The sequence below is a fragment of the Geospiza fortis genome, unplaced genomic scaffold, assembly GCF_000277835.1.
Source record: "Geospiza fortis unplaced genomic scaffold, GeoFor_1.0 scaffold12, whole genome shotgun sequence".
Classification (NCBI taxonomy): domain Eukaryota; kingdom Metazoa; phylum Chordata; class Aves; order Passeriformes; family Thraupidae; genus Geospiza; species Geospiza fortis.
Window position 1 is genome coordinate 4,232,266 of NW_005054323.1, and position 21,204 is coordinate 4,253,469.

The 21,204-nt window shown below is 38.8% G+C and overlaps 1 protein-coding gene across 1 annotated transcript in view; it reads right to left on the reverse strand.

Annotated features, from left to right (window-relative positions):
• Positions 1 to 21,204, reverse strand: part of ADAMTSL1 (ADAMTS like 1) — a 179,912-nt gene that overhangs the window by 95,532 nt on the left and 63,176 nt on the right. Inside the window, exons 8-10 of the mRNA XM_031056859.1 lie at positions 18,952 to 19,109; positions 5,474 to 5,585; positions 4,693 to 4,831 (exon numbers count right to left, since the gene is read on the reverse strand). Coding sequence (XP_030912719.1) covers positions 4,693 to 4,831; positions 5,474 to 5,585; positions 18,952 to 19,109 — 409 coding nt within the window. The remainder of the gene's footprint in view (positions 1 to 4,692; positions 4,832 to 5,473; positions 5,586 to 18,951; positions 19,110 to 21,204) is intronic.

Sequence of the window (21,204 nt, forward strand, 5' to 3'; positions counted from 1 at the left end):
TATGGTTGGACTAGGAGCTGCACATGCCAGAGGTGAGAGTGCTGCAATCAGATTTGCCATCTCCGCAAACACTCAGCCTTCCCCTGGGACGAGTTTCCACAGCTGCATTCCTTGGAAGACAAGTTTGGTCAACTCCTCCCCAGTTGCTCCTTTTCCTGCTTAACCAGATTTAGCACAGATGACAAGCTTTAAGCTCAAGTACCTTTCTCCTCTACCTCCCTGATAACTCCATCTTTCTGACAAGGCCGGCCTTTCCCAGCTCTCTCTCCTGCATGCTGATGAGTCTCAGGTTAGAACCTGTTGAGCCAAATGGGAGCATGGGTGCTAAAACTGAGAGGAGCCAGCAGAGAGAAAGAACATCTGGTCCCAAGGTGCCTCAGGGTGGTGTGACTCACATGGGGACAACCTGCCACTCCCGTGCTGATGTCCTGCACCTTGCTGCGCTGCTGCCCAGCCTTTGCAGGATGCTCATGTGCTTCTGGCTCACAGCCTCCACTTCTGCTGAGGGCTCTGTTTTGCTGGGGGTGTCCTACTGACAGCTGCAGAGCTGCCCATGCAATAACCCAGGTGGCTGCACCCATTATACCTCTTTCCTGATCAAACTTGCATGTGAAGATTTAAGCCTTCACTGACATCTATCAGACCTGAGAGTAAATGATCTGCATGGGTTGGCTGTGCTGGAAGATATGAAAGTGCTCACCACCAGAAACAACAGTTTAGCATCCAAGCCAGCATCTCTGTGAAAGCCATGATTATCACTGGACAAACAATCTTGTGCTAAAGATTGCATCTTAACACTTTATATCCTGACACTAAGGTGGTATGTGATACTGCATTTCAGTGGTTCCTGAAGACGCCACACTGTGACATTATCTCCTTGTGCTACAAGAACATTTTCTGTGTTGAGAAACAGTTAATGAGGCCCTCAAAGAGATGGTTTCTGTTAATGTCTCTCATGTTTTATTCTGGGGATCTACTACCTTTTCCCTTGAGAGCTGGGAATGGTGAGCTATAGATGACAGTAACACCATGGGTGCATGCAACATTGGTTTCAGTGCCTACTTTTGCAGGCAGTGAAATAGTACTTCTCAATTATAGTACGAGTCACCTTTCTGGTTTCTGGATGCTATCAATGTGAAACTGAAATACTATGTACATTGTATATATATGCTTATATATGTCCTTTTATATGCTCTTAGTACTTTACAGATTGTCAAAAGCCAATGTCTGCTGCTTAAACATTTAAAAGTGGTATGTCACTGGATACTTTAAAAACCTACTTACGAACGAAAAACACTATTGAGAAAGCAATCTTTATATGACATTGAAATCTCCTGGTAAAAACACAAATAGACTTTTTGTGACTCAGGAACTCCCACATTAACATGTAGCAGCAATAGGCAAAAAATATGGGAGATCGGTAAAAATGCAGAATGGCATGGCTGCAGAATGCCGCCTAAAAGCTGAAGATGATATCTAGAAATAATACTGAGGGTATTCTGGTGAGTGAGTGAATGATAAGTGGGGTGGCAGCCTTTTTCACATTTGTCAAAATTGCTTTTTGGAGGGAAGCCTGCCTTGGAATTATGAAGCAAATTTATCTTCTGCTTATAGCACTTAAGAATTGTCCTAAGTGTTTAGCACACCCAGTTAAGTCAAATCTGAAGAAACCTTTTCTCTAAGCAAGAAAAAAAAAAAAATCCATTAATTTTTTACTAGAATATACCAGAAAGGAGGATAAAGATGAAAGCCAAAAATACCTTCAAGTCTGTGAAGTTTTGGGTAGTTACAAGATTTTTGCTCAATTAATTAGGCGAAATACTAATTTTGGATTTTGCCCCATGGAAGGGGAGTGGACTAGATTGAATTGGCTGCTATTTATATCAGTAGGTAATATGCATATAGATTTATTTTTGCCAGTCAAAGGCAGACTGCTGTAAAATCATAATGGACTGTAAACAAACAGATCTTTCCTTTTCACTTTGTTGGTTATTATGGATGCAAAACAGATTTGATAAGAGAGGCTGAACGGAGCAATGCAATGTAGGAATTAAAAGGCACTCAATGTGTTCTGTGACACAAATCACTGCTGTGACTTGGATGAACAGTATATGTGCCTGCCTCTACTTAACCTGGAAAATGAGTATGTATAAGTTATATGTGTTTGATAAATAAGCATCCACATAGTTTGCCATGTTTATTGAGACTAAGCTTTTTTGCTATTCATGATGCCAGCAATACTGCTTATTATTGCCACAGTAAGCACAATAAAGTAAACATTTCTAGGCACTAAACCTAAAGAGGCAACTTACTGCAGGCTCACCCAATACTTGTGGTATTCATTTAAACTTTTCTTACCCTTTGCTGAAAATTTTAGTGTTTAGTGTTTAGAGCAACCACTCTCAGTTTCTTTATTCAGTGCCACTATGGTCTTCAATGATTATTTTCTGTGGCATTCATTAACACACCATAGGAACAGTCAGCAACCACTAATCAGCTATGCCTCACTGGAACTGGGTTTGCCAGGAAAAATTAACTTCTTGGTTTTCTACTGGTGGAGCAGAGCAGCCCCCACACAGCACAGACACTGCAGAGCCAAGACACCCTCCTTGTCCACACTTCTGACCCTGTGTTTCTGCTTCATCTACCCTCTTCCCTACTGTAAGAAATCATCAGGAATCCAGAAGTTACCACGGATTTCCTCTGTTTTTTTTTTCTTTTTCATCTGGGTTGTTGATTCTTGAATTCTTTACAAAGGCACTTTTGAAAATAGTAATTTGAAATTTGGCAGACTGTGAAGACGTTTCCAAAAAGGCAGGTCCTCTGGGATGGCATAGCTGTATTTCTAAATGACTCTCCCTCCCCTCAGGGTCTTTATATCAACAACTTTGCCTTGTTATGTCTTATATAAAACAAAATTGCTTCCTGACATCTGTCCAGCTGTTATTTTTTTCCTCTTTCCTCTCATATACCATGTAGCCATCTGCATCACCATTTGAGAATATATTATTTAAAATCATTGAGAAAGTATGGAAAATATCCACCACAAAAATTCCAGAGGCAAATTACATATTTGACCCAGAAGACTAGGTTTAAAAAGATATCATCTTAGAATTAAAAAAAAAATAAAGCAACTACATAGAATTACCTTCATTGAGACTGTGATAGGTGACTCTAGAAGATAGGTTCCACAGTGATTCATATTTTTCAACAATCCTTTTCCTGAAACATTCATGTTTTGGCCTTCTACCTGATCATACCTGGCCTCTACTGACATCTGTCTCTAACAAATGTGCTTACAGGAGCAAAGTGCAATACACTGCGGGTAAAGGTGTCTTCAATGACAAAGAAATCTGAGTGCTAGCTCCAAAAAGTCAGTGAACTTCAGTGAAAACTTCCTATAAGAAGTAATAAGTATCTTTGCCTTAGAGTGATTTGTTCTGCTATGATAATGCCTAGGTACTCTAAAGCTGGTACATCTGGTTTGGGCAGCAACCATCCTCAGTCAGGTGGATACATAGCCCCAGAAGTTTCTTAAGTATCCTTTTACTCATCAAGACATCTTTTCTCTTTGACAACCTCCAGAAATCTGAAGTGACACAGCAACTTTTTCAGTGACACTTGCTTGAACTCACAATATCAAAGCTGGTAAGAAACAAGCCTAGAGGGAAAGGAGCTGGTGATAATATGGCTTAAGGGCATCCTTGTCCTGTCTGCTGGGTAATGCTAAACCACCTTTCAGAAAATCCACACAAGACGACCAAAAGATTTAGATTGCACAAATAAATGCTTGCTGCTTATTGAGTGGCTGCAGATGGACTCTCATTGATGTTCAGGGCAATCAGTGCAACAAAGGATTGGTCTTTTTTGTGATTTTCTTTCTTTTCTTATACATGAAAAATCTGACTACCTGATCTTACTATTTTACTATGTTACTCTTCTGAGGAAGAATGCACAGCAAGTTCCACCTTAATACCAGGAAGAATGTCTTTACTGTGCAGTGCCAGCGAACTGGCACAGATTGCCCAGACAGGTTGTGATGTCTTTCTCAGTGGATATGTTCAAGAATCATCTGAACATGATCCTGTGCCATGTGCTCTGGCACGACCCTGCCTGAGCAGGGAGGTTGGACCAGACGACCCCCTGTGGTCCCTTCCAACCTGACCCATTCTGTGATTCTGGGGGCAGCAGAGATCAGACTTTCATGCAGGGCCAAAGGACATTGTTAACTAGATCAAAATCACTCATTACATTTTACAAGCTGCCATAAATGCAAGCAGGCTTTTCATTAGGGAGAAAATAAAAAAAAAAACCAACCAATAAAAATTGTTTGTCTAAGTGTGATGACAATAATTTTCCTGCAAAGAATTTTTCCATCTCGCTAACACTTAAGAGACATGTATTCAGCACATGAATTCAGAGCATGGGGATGGTATCATAGAGAATTTGTTTTCTCATACTTGGTAACAATTAATGAGGCAAAATACATTCTGAGGGGAAGAAACAACCATTTCAAATCAGTCTTTGCTCTATGAAGGTGCTAAATAGGTGTTCTACACTGTGCATTCTTAGAATGAGAGAGAGGTTAAATAAGGTATGATAAATGACACTGTGAGAAACAGCAACAGAATATTCTCCTATTTTATTTTACCCCTTTAGACCTCAGTCTCCCTAAAATTAAAGCCAACTGACCTTGCAGGACAAGGATCCAGATTACACTCCTGAAGTTTTGGCTTTGGCTTGATATTTTCAGGATAATAGTGACAGTATTGATCTGCTACTACCCGATTGCTTCTCAGATCAAAGCACTCAGCAGATGTCAGTTGATAACCTGCGATACACAGAGGAATAAATAATATAAGATGTGATGTTCTTCCTGTCTGGCTCTGAAATGTATCTAAGTTCTGGTTTGGAAAAAAGAAACTAATTTCAGCTTGCTTCAGTGCTTTTGGACATACCAGATGTTGTTTTACAGGCCAGATTGAAAACAGCAATGTAAATTACATGTAGTAGGAAACAGAAGATAACCAGTATGGTCAAACAAAAATTCAGAAGTCTAGAAAAAGCAAAGAAAAACAAAGGCTGAGGTTTCTTAGTCACCAAGAATTGTGCCCTTAGTTTCAGTATAGAGAAAGTATATTTCCAGCAGTATATTTCCTGCTGGTAGGAAAAGGGACAAATGGAGACATCTTGTTTTACCAAATCCAGGTCCAAATCCCATCAGCCCTTATGTCTGACAGCTATAGCATTAAATGCAGATATGTAGCTATCAACATGTCCTTTATCTACAGAGTCTGGCACAATGCTGAAATCTACAGGCTACTATGATGTTGCTAAATCCCGCCTTTCATTTAGTTCTAACTATTCCAATTTTTACATTTTGCCTATTTTTAAGGCCCAAAACTCAGGGCAGCAGTTGGGAAAGGTCATGTATGCAGATGACAGCTTTTGAAATACAGTGGTAATTCATTACCTCCACCACAGGATGCTGAACAAGGGAAAAAATCAGTTTCCCTCCATCTGTGAATGATCGGCTGGTAGAAGATGAACTGGACTGAACTGTCAGCAGCACCAGCATAATGGATCTGAAAAAGAGTTGATATCAAAGAGTGAACCTAACACAAATGCTGTGAAGAAGTATTCCACCACGAGCATCTTGCAGATTGGAGACATCTTGAAGCTTCATGAAATACCAGATGTACTTTGCAATAGGAAAGCTAAATACAAAACCAAAGCATTGATTGGTGGCAAAATCTGGGGTTCAAAACACAGTCAAAGAAATTTCATAATAAACAGTGACGGTTTTGAGACCACATTCTGAAATAATGAGTACATGGCAAATGTATGATTAGTGCTACTGAATAATCTTATAGGGACAGAGGATAGGGACTGCTGAATTAGAAAATTACCTTACCTTATCTACTGTCCCTGACACATGGACATAGATTTTAGATCTTTAATGTTTCTCAAAAAACATTTTCTGAAAAGTTACAATACACTTGATAGTATAGAGTAAAACATGTGAGGCTGCGCTGTGAAAAATAATAAACACTATAAAAACTTTAATTCACCTTTTTTTTTTTTCCTGAGGTGAGGTCTTTATTTCATTCTCCTTTGTGGCACTGTCATTATTATTAAGTATGTTCTTCTGCTTATTTTATTTTGCTTGTGAAAATGCTTCCTTCAGTCATAGGCATGGAATCCTGCCTGGGGCTAAGTGCATGTCTGCAAAACTGTCCGTGGAGCCTACAAGCCACCTGAGCTTAAAAGCTAGCATGCTTTCAGTACTAAGTGTGCTGAATGGATGTTCCACATTAACAAGAGTTTGTAGTGCAAGGACTGCAATAGGAGAGACTTTCACACTGGTAAAGCAGCACCACTTGCACCCTGCCCAGTAAAAAAGGGAAGGGAAGAACAAAAATCTGCTACTGAAAACCTCTCCTATTTGGTTATTTGTCCTAGGACGCAGTATTTCAGTTGCTGCTTGAGCATCTCTGCATCAGTGGCATAATGCTATCACAGCAGAGAAAACTGCCAAATCACATCTAGAAAGGATGGACCCTTGTCCAAGACAGTACTGCTGCTCTCAGGAGCAATCCTCCCATCTTTTTTTTCAGACAGCTTAAACTGTTTGACCACTGCCTCCTTTTCCTTTTTTTTCCTCTCATGTTTCAAATGGGTCTCCTAGTTTTGGAAACATCATTTTCCCCTTACTCTTCTCTCTTTCCAAACACCAAGAGACACTGTCAAAGAATGGTCTGTGAATCAGAAGCAAAAATATGACAAATTGAGATGAACTTTCTAACTTGGGTTGTTTGTTTTGTTTTTCCCTGTAGATGGACAGCAACATGATTACAAACCAAGATATATCTTGAAGAGCAGGAGGAGAGCAAGAATGTTGATGTGTATATGAGGTCTAGTCCACTGAGGCTAAGGCTGCCCTTTTCTAATTAAACAGTGATGTCAATTCTCAAAAGGAAAAAAACCCAAACCAGCTGTAGCAATACAACTGCTTCAGCAAATGGGAGGCCTTTTGAACAAATCAATATTGTTTGAATGTGTATGTCAGAAACAGGATACTTAATTCCTTGCGTGGGGATGGTGCATTAATTACACACTTCAGAAACGTCTTTCCGGGCTCATGAAAGCTTCAGGCACTCCTGGGAAAAACGTTCTGTTGTGCTGGAAGCCATCTGGGGAGGTCTCTGATCTCAATGTGCAGGAAAGGCATTCTCTGGGGACAATTCTGCTTCTACTCTTTGTTTATTAAGGATCATCAGTGATTCCTAAACTCAGATCTACTCAGCAGTACGGTCTGCAGTGAATCATTAAGAACAGAGCAAGAGCTCACACATGGGCTACTATAAAATGAAGGGGAGGAAAAAAGGAGTTTACATTGAAAAAAGAATCAGGAAGAAAGAAGAATTCCTGTCTCTCTGCAGACTATTCCTGCATGTTTGGAGTTATCTGTCTGTTTTGACACAGAAAAAAGACAGATGTACCATCTTTTCCAGTTTAATGAGGAAGTCACTAAAACAGCCATGATAACAACATAGGTGGGGAAGAATTACAATGAGCCACAGTCATAAGCTCAAATTATACAAAATAAGCAAATAAAAGAAGCATACACAATATTGTATATTTTTAAGGGGCATTGTAAGCAGAAGAGGAATAATAACCTGTGATTCCACATAGCAAAAACTTCTTTTTCATTTTGTTTTACTGCTTGTTAGAGCTAAGATCTTTATCCAGGAAAAAACTTGAGCTACTTGAGCCCTGAAAAACTCAGAGTGAGAACTGATAGCTAAATGCTGTAAGAAATATCATGGTTTGGCTGCACAGGGCCATCTCCCACACACTGAAATACTCAGCTCTGTAGTATGATGAAATTTTTTACCCTTGCAGTATTAGCAACATCCTTGTAGCTATGAGAAGTTCCAAACAGAGATGACCATCACCTGAGACGCTTAAGCTAGTCCTCTAATTAACAATGAGTTTTGCACACTTAGATAACTGAAATAGAAAAAATAGCAACTGATGGTTATATTTGGAAATGAAATCCTATCTAAAGTTATTGATAGCTGAAGTCAGAAGTACCTAGATCTTGCAGAGCACTCATCCCTGCATTTGTGCATGGCAACTCCCCAGATATCATACTCGCCTTCCTTTAACTTTCAGGGGAATTTGGAGCATTCCTAACATCAGAGCAGCCCTTACCAGTTTCACAGAATCAGAGAATCACAGAATGAACTAGTTTGGAAAAGACCTTTGAGATCATCAAGCCCAACCTATGACCGAACACCTCCTCATCAACTAAACCATTGCACTGAGTGCTCTGTCCAGTCCTTTTACAAGTATCTCCAGAGAGTAACTCCACCACCTCCCTGGGCAGACTATTCCAAAAAGTGATTCCCTTAATCACTCTTTTAATGAATAAATTTTTCCTAATGTCTAGCCTAAACTTCCCCTGGCACAGCTTAAGACCATGTCCTCTTGTTCTGTCACTATTTTCTGTCACCTTGGCCTTCTTGGCCACCTGGGCACACTGCTGGCTTATGTCCAGTTGGCTGTTGACCAGTTAAAGAATAACACCAGTCATTTGTGGAACTGGTTAAAACTACAGTCTTCAGAATATCCACTGTCAAGCCTACAGTCACTATCAACAGAGATATCTTTTTTCTCTGTTGAAAGACCTTGGAAAAAAAAACAAGCCCTCTTTTAGACTTCTTTTACACTGATTTTTCTAATTCCTGCCTAGGATGCTGCAAGAGAAGTACAAACTGTTGCTCAGTAGACTTGGTTTGGTTCACGTCACAGAAAGTCAAAAGAAAACAAGAAAATAAAAATTTGAACACAAAAGTTGTGTAATCTTTTTGAGATATTCTGACTTGCTCTTTGAACAGGAGACTGCAACATCTGACTTCACCCTTGCACTTTCCTGGTTTTTCCTATAGCTCCAAAATTTTATTAGTTCACATAAAACCAAACAAGTAAAGTTCCCAAAAGCCTGACCATTTCTTGCTTAATTTTGGCAGTGTATGCCTGAACCATTTCTTTTTGTTCTCTGAAGAACATATGGCCTGACCTACAAAACTGCAGTGGTTTACTTGGATAGTTTCAAAATTTAATCAGCACTTTATAACCAGCAGTCATAACCAAGTAATTATTAGTGTTACTTGTACAGCTGAGCCATGAAAAGTGTATTCAATAAAATGTTCTCACTGTATGCAGTTGAGGGTAGATGAGGAGGAAAGACACCATTTCTTTCTCGTATGTGTGTGTGTGTTCCAAAATGGGGACAGAGAAAGGGAATTACTGTTTTGTACCTCAGAATCATAGAATCACGAAGGTTGGAAAGGCTTCCCAGATCATGGAGTCCAACCTTTGACCAAACACCACCATGCCAACTAAACCACAGCACTAAGTACCATGTCCAGTTGTTTCTGGAATATTTTTAGGGATCGTGAGTCCACCACCTCTCTGGGCAGATGATTTCAATGCCTATCTACCCTTCCAGTGAAGTTCTTCCTGACGTTCAACCTGAACCTCCTCTGGTGCAACTTAAGCCTGTGTCCTCCTGTCATGTCCCTGGTTGCCTGTGAGAAGAGACAGATCCCCACCTGGCTGCAGCCTCCTTCCAGGCAGTTGTAGAGAGTGATAAGGTCACCCCTGAGCCTCCTCCTCTCCAGACTAAACAACCCCAGCTCTGTCAGTCACTCCTCATAGGACTTACTCTCTAGGCCACTCACAGCTTTGTCATCCTCCTCTGGAAGTGCTCCAGCAAATTTTGTCTTACACAACTTGATCTGGTCTGCTACGCACTGGCTCCATGCCACCATTGTTATTAGATAAGTTCTAATGGATTCTCCCATATTATTATTCAGATTTCAATTCTGATCATGAATGCTTTCTGCAGGTTCCACATACCAAATCATCAGATTGATACTACTGGAAGTAATGAATGAGAAATCTGACAAATGTAATTTTGTGCTTCTCATGTCAGTATAAAAATACTCTACCTAGAGTACTTCAATATTGCTGGTTGTATTGCTGTTTCAGTACTGCAAGTGATAACTTGCACTGAAAAATAAAGGAGGATGTACAAGAGATTTGTTGCTGTTAATAATTTGTTCTTGAAGGAAATAGAAGCCAGACATTGTCATGGGAAAACAAGTTTACAAGACTGTTTAAAATAACATAAAAAGCACATAAATGTAAATAATGAGAGATGCTGAAGGCTTTCAAGCATAGGTTTTAAGACAGCACTACCCCATAACACCTCTGAGTTTGTTTTGTCATTCCCTTGGAATGCTGAAAGGATTTCTGCCCTCAAGGTCCAGGGAAGATATCTACTGTCCTCTTCTGCATTCACGTTCCCTGACTGTGATAGTCTTGCGTTGGATTAGCTTGGTTTTAGGGCTGTCCCTCTTATGAAAGTCAGCTCCATCTCTTGTTTGTCAATTTAAGCCTCTAAATCAACCAGAGAAATCACTCTGAAATTACCTTGTCACTGATTTACATATTTTACAAAGTATCTCTTACTTGGAATTTGCTCACTCTGCCTCAATCTTGGATTAAACAGTATTCCTTTAGGTGATAAATCTGGTAAAAAGCTTTAGATTAACTCTCTCTCAAAGCCAAAATAGAAAACTAGAAGGTTCAAATCTTTCAGCAGTTCCATTATTCTGCCCAAAAGAAGAAAAAAAGAGAAAATCACTGGAGTGGATTGGCTAGGATAGCTGGCAGTAATGGAATCTGCAGTAGCAGCTATAACAATTGACAACCTGTAGAGAACCCACTAGTAAGTGCAACAAATATGGATGTTTCTCAAATGAGAAGACCAAAATTGTTCCATGGAACAAAAGGCAACCCCAACTACCCCAAAACCAGACATGCTGCATCTCTGCTTTGATAACAACATCCCAGTCACTGTGGAAAGACCATTTCACCACCATCAACAACCAGGGTAAGAGAATTCACCTTCAAATAAGCCACCTTAATCATCACTGCAGAATATTTATGAAACTTAATTTATTAATGGCAATAGCCAATAAATCAATGTAAAAAGAGGATCCTATTGTGATAGATACTATATAAAAATAAAATTAACAAATTGAAAGGGCATTTTTTGCTACACACACACAAATTATTAAAATTGTGAAAACGGAACAAGCTTGGCAACAAGCCTTCATAGAGCTAAAAAGTGACTGATTTTTAAGAAATATAGGTAAACAAAAATTTCAGAATAAGAAAAGAAAAAAATTACAAATAGCATTTTTTCAGAGCAATAGAAAATTACATGGCTAAGAAACTGTCTCCACTGCCTTAAAACAGTGCATTTCAGATCAGCACTATTTTAAAGAAGTATGTAAAATTAATGGTAACACATCTTCAGATCCAAACAGCATCCACCCAGTAATTTCAAATGATGTACTGGTTGAGCACAGGAACAACAAATCCAAACCACATTTGATCATATGCAGTCTACTTACACGCATAAACTGTGGTTTCAAACATATAAATATAGACAGAAATTTTTAACAGTGTTCAGAAGGTGCAATGCACAGTGACTAATGAACAAAACTTCAGTCCAATATCTTCTAGCTCAGTTATTGGGTGAGTAGATAGAATGTAAAAAGAAAACCTAACTTCAGTAGTACCCTGAGAAAGATAACTTTCCTGAGGACTTTGTAAAAAAAAAATAAAGGTAGTTTTATTATTCTACATTTTTTTCCTAGGTCCCTCACCAAAGCTCCTAGACAGATCCTCCTGGATGATCTTCCCATGAACTGATGACTGGGTAACAAATAATGGTCCAATAACCTGCTCTTGCAATGGATGAAGGACTGTGGAATCCACCAGGGATACATGTTACGGCATGAGTTAGCCAGATGCACAAATGAGCAGGATAAAGGGTCAATCATGAGCTTACCAAGTTTGCTAATGAAAAAGCTTATGAATGGTGCCTAAAATGGAAACCATCTGTGAAAGCACCCAAAGTTTTGACAGACTAAAATTGGAGTTCAGTAAAAAAAGAAATAACGCCTATGGGAAACCCCAATTAATTATATACGCTAATTATTTAAAAACTGTTGTCCACATTAGCTTTTACTGTTCAGAATCATAATAGGGTTGTTTTAGATATTCCCCTAGATATTCCCCTGGAAATATCAGCTCAGGATGCAGCGTCAGTTAAAAATACCAATAGAATTTTGCAGAAAGGAAGAAAAACAGAGAGAAAAGTACACAGCCAGGTAAAATCCATTTGTCCTGATTATAATGTGTACAGAATCATAAAACTATTAAGGTTGGAAAAGACCTCTAAGATCATCCAGACCAACCACTAACTTGACACTACCAAGTTCACCACTACACCATGTCTCTAAGCACCACATCTACACAGTTTCTGAACACTTTCAGTGTGGATGATTTCACTACTTCCCTGGGTAGCCTGTTCCAACATTTAATCAGTCTTTTGGCCATGACACTTTCTCTAGTGTTCAATCTATAGCTCCCCTGGCACAACTTTAGGCCATTTCTTTCTGTCCTGTTATTTGTTACGTAGGAGAAGGGACTGACCCCCACCTTATTACAACTTCCTTTCAAGTAATTGCAGAGTGTAAGTTCACTCTTTTTCGACATATATATTTATGTAAAAATATCTCTTTATAAAAAATAGATATTAAATAATTTTATTACATTTTATTAAACTGTAGATCTATTGACAGGAAATTTATTTGTAATTAAACACTAGTCACAAATTACATTTTTATGTGTATTTTAAAAATTGTGGCTGTATAATCACAGTGAAACCAGGAAAAAAACAGAGAATGGAAATAAGAATAAACTTTTCATGGAACATCTTTGATAAAAGTAAAGTTTAAATCGAGTAAGACATAACAAAGACACTGATCTGTTGGAACAAGTTCAGAGGAGCTACATGAAGATGACCAGAGGGCTGGAGCACCTCTCCTATGAGAAAAGGCTGAGACTGATGCCTTATGATTTTTGTCTTTCTCTTTTGTAAATTCTCTGTGTTCTTTACACATATACTTGTAGCTTTGTAGCCTATTATTGTAACTTGCCTTCAGTATTTTCCTAAGCAAGAAAGACAAAGCAAGTTCCAAAGCTCGCATCCTATCTTGGCTCTTTCTGGGAACTGGGGCTAAAAACCAGCTCTTCCAGACACACTTTTATCAAAAAACTTTAGGCCTATCTAAGCGGGGAGGATTTAGAAGGGGCTTGGACTGGGGGAGGAATTGCATCACCACTGGTGCTCCTAATCTGTGATTTTTGTCAGGTTAATTTGCTAAACTTCTGTATTCAGTATTCTGTAATCTGTATTCACCCTGTGTGGGTGGGCTTTTGTGGACATTTTCCACATTTGCTCCTGGAGGCCTCCAATAAAGACCAGCCTTCATATTACCTCCTATACTAATACTATCTTGAAAGTGTGTGTTGTTTCATTTTTAGGTTCTTAAGGCATCAAGACAGTTGGGGTAGTTCAGCTGGGGAATTTACTCCAAGTACACCTTACAGCAGTCATTCAGTACCTAGAGGGGCTACAAGACAGCTGGAGAGAGGCTTTTGACAAGGGCATGTAGAGACAGGATGAAGAACATTTGTTTTAAACTGGAAGAGGGTATATTTAGTTTAGAGATTAGGAAGAAATTATTTTGTGTGAGCATGGTTGGACATTGTAAAATGTTGCCTGGAGAAATTGTGGATGCTCTATTCTTGGAAATATTCAAGACCAGGCTGGATGTAGCTTTGAGCAAGCTTATCTACTAGATGGTGTCCCTGCCCTGGCAGCGGAGTTGGAGCTATAGAATCCTTGAGGTTCCTTACAATCCAAACCATCCTGTAAGTCTATGCAGACACTAGGAAAGAGGCAAATTATCATGACAGATATATCAATTACAAAAGTAAAGGAGAAAGGAGCTAAACAGTAGTAATAATTTCCTGTTTCTCAGAGTGGGAGAACCAGAAAGAATCAGTGGAAGTATTGCACCAAGTTCTAAACAATGAGATGTATTCCTCATTTTACACAGTGTATCATTCACTAAGGAAATCACTGCAAGGCCTAAAGGTCAAATATATTGATTAGGAAAATGATTATGTTCTACATACTGTTAATTGAAGTAATTTATAGTGAACAGAAAAAAAGGTTGATATGAAATAAAAGCTGTACATTGTTTTGAAAAGATCTAGGTCATGGTTTTCCATAAATTTCACCTCATTTGCCAAGAGAGGAGAAAAATTAATTTTCTTGAACTTGTCACAAGATCTAGTTAAGATAATTAATGATTGCATCTCTTTTCAGGCTGGTCATTACTTGTGAGTTTGACCTAGAAATTATTACAAAAATTGTATATTTTTTGGATATGAGGAGATCAGATTGGGTGATTTTTATGACTATTACTTGGAAAAGAAGCATTGAATATAAACATAGGTTGATAAAAACCATTGATACAGACATGCTTCCAGCTAAGTCCAATCTGCAGTGCACCAAAATGACCTCAGGAAGACACATATCTCAAGAGGTACTTTTGCTTCAGAACAAATTGACAATATTCCATGTATCTCTTCTAGATGCACAAAAGCTGAATCAGACCAAACTTTAACTATTACTATTTCTGTGTACTCAGCCTTAATTCTATCTCATCTACTTCCAGGAGCACCATCTTAATCCCCGACTGTCAGTGCTTCCAAGATTCAACACTTCACACCTGACAGGAAGCCTTCTCCCAAATATGAGGTATAATGCCTTCTGGAAATGTCTGCCAGCATCAGAATTAAATTGCACAGAAGATCTTTACTGTCTTCACTCCCAATCCTTGTATGATAATACCTCCAGTATCCAACAATATGTGAACCATAAACAGTAGCTCTTTGCTGCTCAAGCAAATTTGCATCATTTGGCCTCTGCCTTAAAGCCAGCGCTAAAATAAATTATTTCATGCCACAAAGTAAATCACTGTGTGCTCCTTGCTCAAAGTAATATTTAATCCAATCCTGGCCCTAGACTGACAAGGCCCATCAACCTCTCTGCCAGCTGGCTGCCTGTACATTCATTATCTCCCGCATGCCCTTGCAAGTCCCAGGAAGTCTAGACTAAGTCCCAAACTTATTTTCTTTTGCTAACCTGGACTGTTATCAAATGCATTTATCTCACCAGTACTTTCTGCCAGTGCTAGATTGCAGCTGAGCCAACAGCTGTCTGGCTAGCTCTAGAGTTCTGTGTAATTCACCATCCACTTTTGAGATGTATTTTATGACTTTTTGGACAATTGGTGGCCAAAGCCCTAATTTCAGCAGTAACTCTGCCCAAGTGAACCCAGTTCACTTCATTTCTTAATCAGCTAGCAGCACACCCCAGCCACCAGCACAAAAAAAACCCAGACAGTCTCTTCTGGCAGCAGCACTTAGCCAAGGCTTGTCAGTCCTAGCACTACAAAAAGACAACATCAATACAATGCAATCCTAATCTAAATACCTCTAAAAGCCTCCAGATGAACATTTGTGCAATTCAACTTTATGCATCCCTCATGCAAAGGACTTGGTCTGGGCAAACACTATGACTACCTCATCAATACCAGGGATTTAAAACCAAAATAAACACAGTCCAGCCTAGATCTAGGCCTACAATTATTTATCCTCCAAACCAAACCCAAGCCTAGATAATGCCCTTCACTAGACCCTGTTTTAAACTCAATGGTCTTTGCTGGCTCACACCTCAGCCACAGGATTAAGGCCCTAGCTGCGCAACAATCAGTCTGTGAAGCACATCCTAGAAGGCTGCGCTTTGCCAGCCTCACTCTTCACTGGCAGCTGCTACTGGTGGTTCCTGTAACCCTGCCACTAATGCATTTCATATTTGCCAGTAGTGCATTTCATATTTACAGTCATCAGGTGAAGTCTGCTCTCATTAAATGGCCATCTGTAGATCCTGTCTGACAGTACTGCTTCATCCTGCTCAAAGGAGAGCAGATGCATGACATGAACTGAGTACCCCAAGATTCTCTGTTTAGGGTCAACAGGAGATGTTTTAGCACAGAAAAGTGAATAAACATGACACCAGCAACAGAGCAGATCAGGGGCAGCTCTGCCATAAAGGGCATGCCCTCATGTGTGATATTACTACTCTTATCTCTAGAGCATAGAAACACATTTCCAAATGAAAGTGGACCTTAATTTCTTCAGGATTATGTCAAACACAACACATTTCTGCTACAGGAAAGAAGCATTTCTATTCAAGAGACCCAGAATTTTGTACTGAAAACATCAAAACAGAGAAATCATCAGAATTTAGGAAAAGTAGTTCTAGTGGGATTTAAGTTTACTGGCACATTTGCCAGGTCTTCTCTCTTTCAAAAATTAAAGTTTACAGTGGAGACTTATAATTCTCAAATGATCAGTATAAAAAATAAGAACAAGAAAAGCTTTGCTCAAATGATCAGTATAAAAAATAAGAACAAGAAAAGCTTTGCTCCTGCTTCAATTTTGTGATAACTACTTTTCCTTTTAAATACAGCAGTTTTACTGAATTATTTCCACTATTTACACATCTTGTGAAAAGATTGCAAAGAGTTTTGCACAGGACGAATGTACCATTGATTATTACACAGCAAAGAAATCCAGTAATTATACAACTCAGCTCCTCCAGGAACAGCATGAGGTTTTTTCTTGCAATTTTAAAGCACTTTGTGTTACCAATAAGGAAAGTTAAGCATCAACTCTCACATTGGGTTTCTACTTCTGAATTATATCCAGGTGTCTAACTTGACCTGTCTGAATAAGAGCATTTAGGGTCAAGTGAAAAGCATTACAAGAATAATTCTGGGAACAATGATTCTAAAACTAGATTTCTGCTACATCTACAAATTCATTTAGATCCGTTTGCATGAAAATCTGCCTTGGCCCAGGAACTCAAAGAGATCCCACTTTGTAAGGAAAGCTTACTAACACCACAGAGAAATATTTATTCTGATTTTTTCAAAGAAAAGTACTTTAACTTCAAAACTTGAAGGGAAAATCATCATGGATAAAGCAAGTACGAAAAACAATTTCCAAGCCTGACATGACTGAGAGGTAGCATCTTGGATTGCATGCAGCTGTACATGCATCTGTACATGCTTATATCTGGTAAAATCTAACAAAATAAACATCCAGAAGAAAAAAACGTTGTTAGAAAAATAATTTAATAGTGCAGAATAATATCTGTGTTGCATGAAGTAATAGCCAAAGTATCTCCTATAGCTGTTGATTAAAAATGAACTGTGATTCAAGAGAAGTGTATTTTTTAGTGCCTCATCCAATGCAAAATTTAATTCTAATCTTAGAAAAGATCCTACAACCATGAACAGTGAGTTAGGGGTGTTTGGTGTCTTTTTCTATATCAAAAAAAAAAAAAAAGACAACAGATTTAACACATAACGAGTCATGTTACTTTGACTTTCAAAGGTACAAACACATAGCAGAACTCATAATAATTTCACCTCAATTCAGCAGTGCCTGTGTTGCCCACACCTAGCCAACTTGTACACTCACATTGGTTGGACTGTCATAATTTATACAGAGTACTCCTTTGATCTCCCCAGCACTTCTTACCTTGCTTTGATCGAGAAGGAAATGCAAGCACTCAGGGATAGAGATATTTTCCCTATCATAAAAGACAGCCGTGGAAAGATACGGAAGAGAGTAGAACCCTCCTGTTGCCATTGCAAGACAATTGGTCTATGTGATTAGCTGTTTCCCACAAACATATCATAACTAGGCTGCCAGACATTCACAGACAGCAGAAATAAAGTGAGAAATACGGTTTACATTGCACTGATGTTTGCCATCTCTGTATCATCTGTAAAAGAGGCAAATGAATTTTAGATATTTTGAATTGAACAGTATCTATTTTAGCAAGTTGTTGTTCTGCCATTCAAAGAGGAAGGAACATATTCCTCAGTCCAGGCTTCTCCTTGTGAATGAGTTCTGAAAATTTTAATTTGCTTTTTCGGCTGCTAACATACCATGATGGATAGGGGACATTCTGCAGGGCTGTGCTACTTCCCAAGCTAACCCATTCCAGCACAGCTCACCTTAACCCAGGACAATCACTTAGGACATTTTCCAGTTCACTGTGCAAACCTCTAGCTGCCATTAGCTCTAGGTTAAAGCAAATGTCATCTACCTCTGGGGCTCATAGTGAAAAATTTACATAGTCCTGGACATGATACAGGTTTTGCAGTTTTACAGCTCAAATCCTTCAGGTTCCTTGGACCTACTGGAAAAGGATTTATTTTGTTACAACTCCCAAATGTTCATTTCTGTATGTTTGTTTTCCCACAAAATGTTTGCATTGCTTCCAGCAATGTGTTTTATATTACCTGGAAGAATAGAAATGCTCTAATGGGAAGAAACAATTTTCCTCTTATTGCCAGTGCAACTAAAAGCAGAACTTCAAAATGATGCCATGACTTCTCAAGCAAAGTTATCCCTTTATTTTAGAGCTTGAGGACTTTTCACTTTCTTTCAGTCTTCTGTGCAACTACACTAGTATACACCCAACAAACTATGGACCAAAGACGTATCTTTCTACTTATCACAGACAAAGATAACTGCATGTCATTGATTTATAAGTATCTCAGTAGTGCATATAGAAAGTAATCAGTCTTTTCTTGAAATGAGTTCATCTTTTCTTTTTAGGGCATATATTGGCTATGCCTTTCTTGACATAAATGCAGTCTCTCTCTCCTTAGGAGTTTCCCATGAGGCTTTCATTAGACATACAACCATAAAGAATTACGTGTGGAGTTCAAGAGATAGCCTGGATTAGGCTTTGTGATAAACATCTATGGGAAAATTAAGATTAGAAAAATCTCTTTGATTTTTCTCGTACTTCTTGTCTTACTTTATGTTGTTCTAAGATGTCAGTGACCAATGACCAATGACCCTCACCTTGATAGTAAAGTCTGCAGTGAGAGGTCCAGATATTCTTAAGATCTCCTTGTCAGGAAACTTCTGGAAATCAATGCTAGAATTTTCTACAAGGAAGGAGCCAGTGGTGCTGAGGCTGTTTTCACTCTTCACACCCTGGAGAGTCTTAGTTTCCAAATCTGACAAACATAAAAAAAAAATGTCAGGAGCATTGCAATTTGAAGTGAGAGCAGGAAAAAAAAAAAAGCAAACCAAAAAAACCCCCAAACAACAGCAAAAACTAGTAATATTGCAACTCCTTTCCCATAGTTATTCACATTTGCACACTTTCCTTTTCTTTTTTCTCTTCCATCTGCCTTTTGTCTTTGTTCAAACCTCGGACTTTTAGCTCACATTCCCCTTCTCACCCATAGGTCATGTTTTTACTCTCTTCCAGACATACTAATCCATTCCTTGCTAGACATATTTGCCGTTGTTTAACTCACCCTCAGTAAGTCACGCTCCGATGTGGAGCGTGACTCAGACCTTGGCCCATGAGCACTGCTAAGTTGCAGTACCCTCTTGCAGTTCAAAGGTGGGTCACTAACCACATGTTGTTGTGGTAGACGTTTAACTGAAAGCAGGATATCCAGGAAAGCAAGATCAGTATGACAGAAACCCCATTTCCTCTCCAGAAGCAGTCTGACCCATCCCAGAGGAGTAGAAGGGGAATGTGGGCACTGAACCCTCCTGAGGTCTCCATCGATCTCTCTCTGTATTCACAGTTCCCCAAAAGGGCATTAATTCAGTTACTGTTTTGTAGTAGCTACTTCTGATTGTCATATTAAAAGTAATAATAATTCTTTAAATAGAAGTCAACAGTCAGAAACTAGGTCTGTTTCATCATTCACCAAGTCCACATTATGCTTTACAGCACATTCACCAGTAAAACGTTTCTGGTAGTTATTTAAAAACAACAGGGTCTTTCATCACAAAAGATTGCAAAGCTGCAAACCTTTCACATATATTTGTGAACATAGGCAGCAAAACTCTATCACAGTGAGGCAGTTAAGGCATGCTATTAATCTATGATGGAGATATATTTTCAAAGACAATTAAAGAAAAAAAGTTTTTATTTGCATGCATTGAGGTGCTAATTAAGGAACAAAAAATGTAATTGCAGTAATTCCACTGCTTTTCATTGTGGATTAAGGGAACTAATTAAGGAAGGAAGTTGCTGAGGCAGTACACTAAGAATTTTCACTGTAATGATGAATTCCTTGGTTTTCAGTGATACTGGTCTCCTCCTTTGTGATGCACTTGACCATCTATTTGTTTTTGGCAAGGCTGCATGCACCAGGCATAAAGATGGTTTTAAGACTTGTGTATATATAATCAGCCTCCTGTTGACTTCTCCCACAACCGAAGTTCACGGGGGGAAAGTACTCCCTGCCCCTGAAACTGACTGTAGCTCATACATATATAAAATCCTTTGATGAGTGAACAGAAAGATTCATGAAGACACCTGAAACAAGAAAGAGATATATTTGGACATATTCATGTTTACACGGTGCAGTTAATCTAAATCTCAATATGAGGCAGACCTTGCTGATTCAAATCTTTTTGTAATGAAATATGATATGGCCTGAGTGAAGCTTTAGATCCATCTCTCCAGAAACTCTCATTTCTCTCTGAGCTGTCTTATAGCTCAATTTCACTGAAACAACAACAAAAGGACAAAATTTTCTACCTTGGAAGAGAATATCTAAATTAGAAAAGAAGACAAGAGAGAAAGGAAGACTGCATGTCATGTACTGGGAAAATAATATCAGCCATACTGGAGCAGCTCAGGAATACACAAAGGATCACTTAAAGTTGAGGTACAGGCAGCATTTGAACAAAAACTTAATACATTTTTTTGCTTGGTTTATAACCTGTAATTTACTGGTCTTTATGCACAGCTTTAAATCTGAAGAACTTAGTGCTTTCTCAACACAAGTAGGAAGCCATAGTACAGCCCTAGTAAGCCATCACTTATTTTGATATCCTGTATAAAATTGTTGGGTGAAAGCAAATATGAAGGCAGTGAAATGATTTGGTGTTTCACATCTTTGCTGACACTCATATTTGTACCTACATTGACAAACAGAAGACGTAAATGGTCTGTACCGCAGAAAATTCCTAAAGATTTTGGAAAAGGGAAAGGGTAGCCTGACTTAACTTACAATAATTTGTGCTACTGAGAGGTCAAGCAGTACAGTTTGGGGTTTTAGTCTGACAGTAAATCATGTTTAC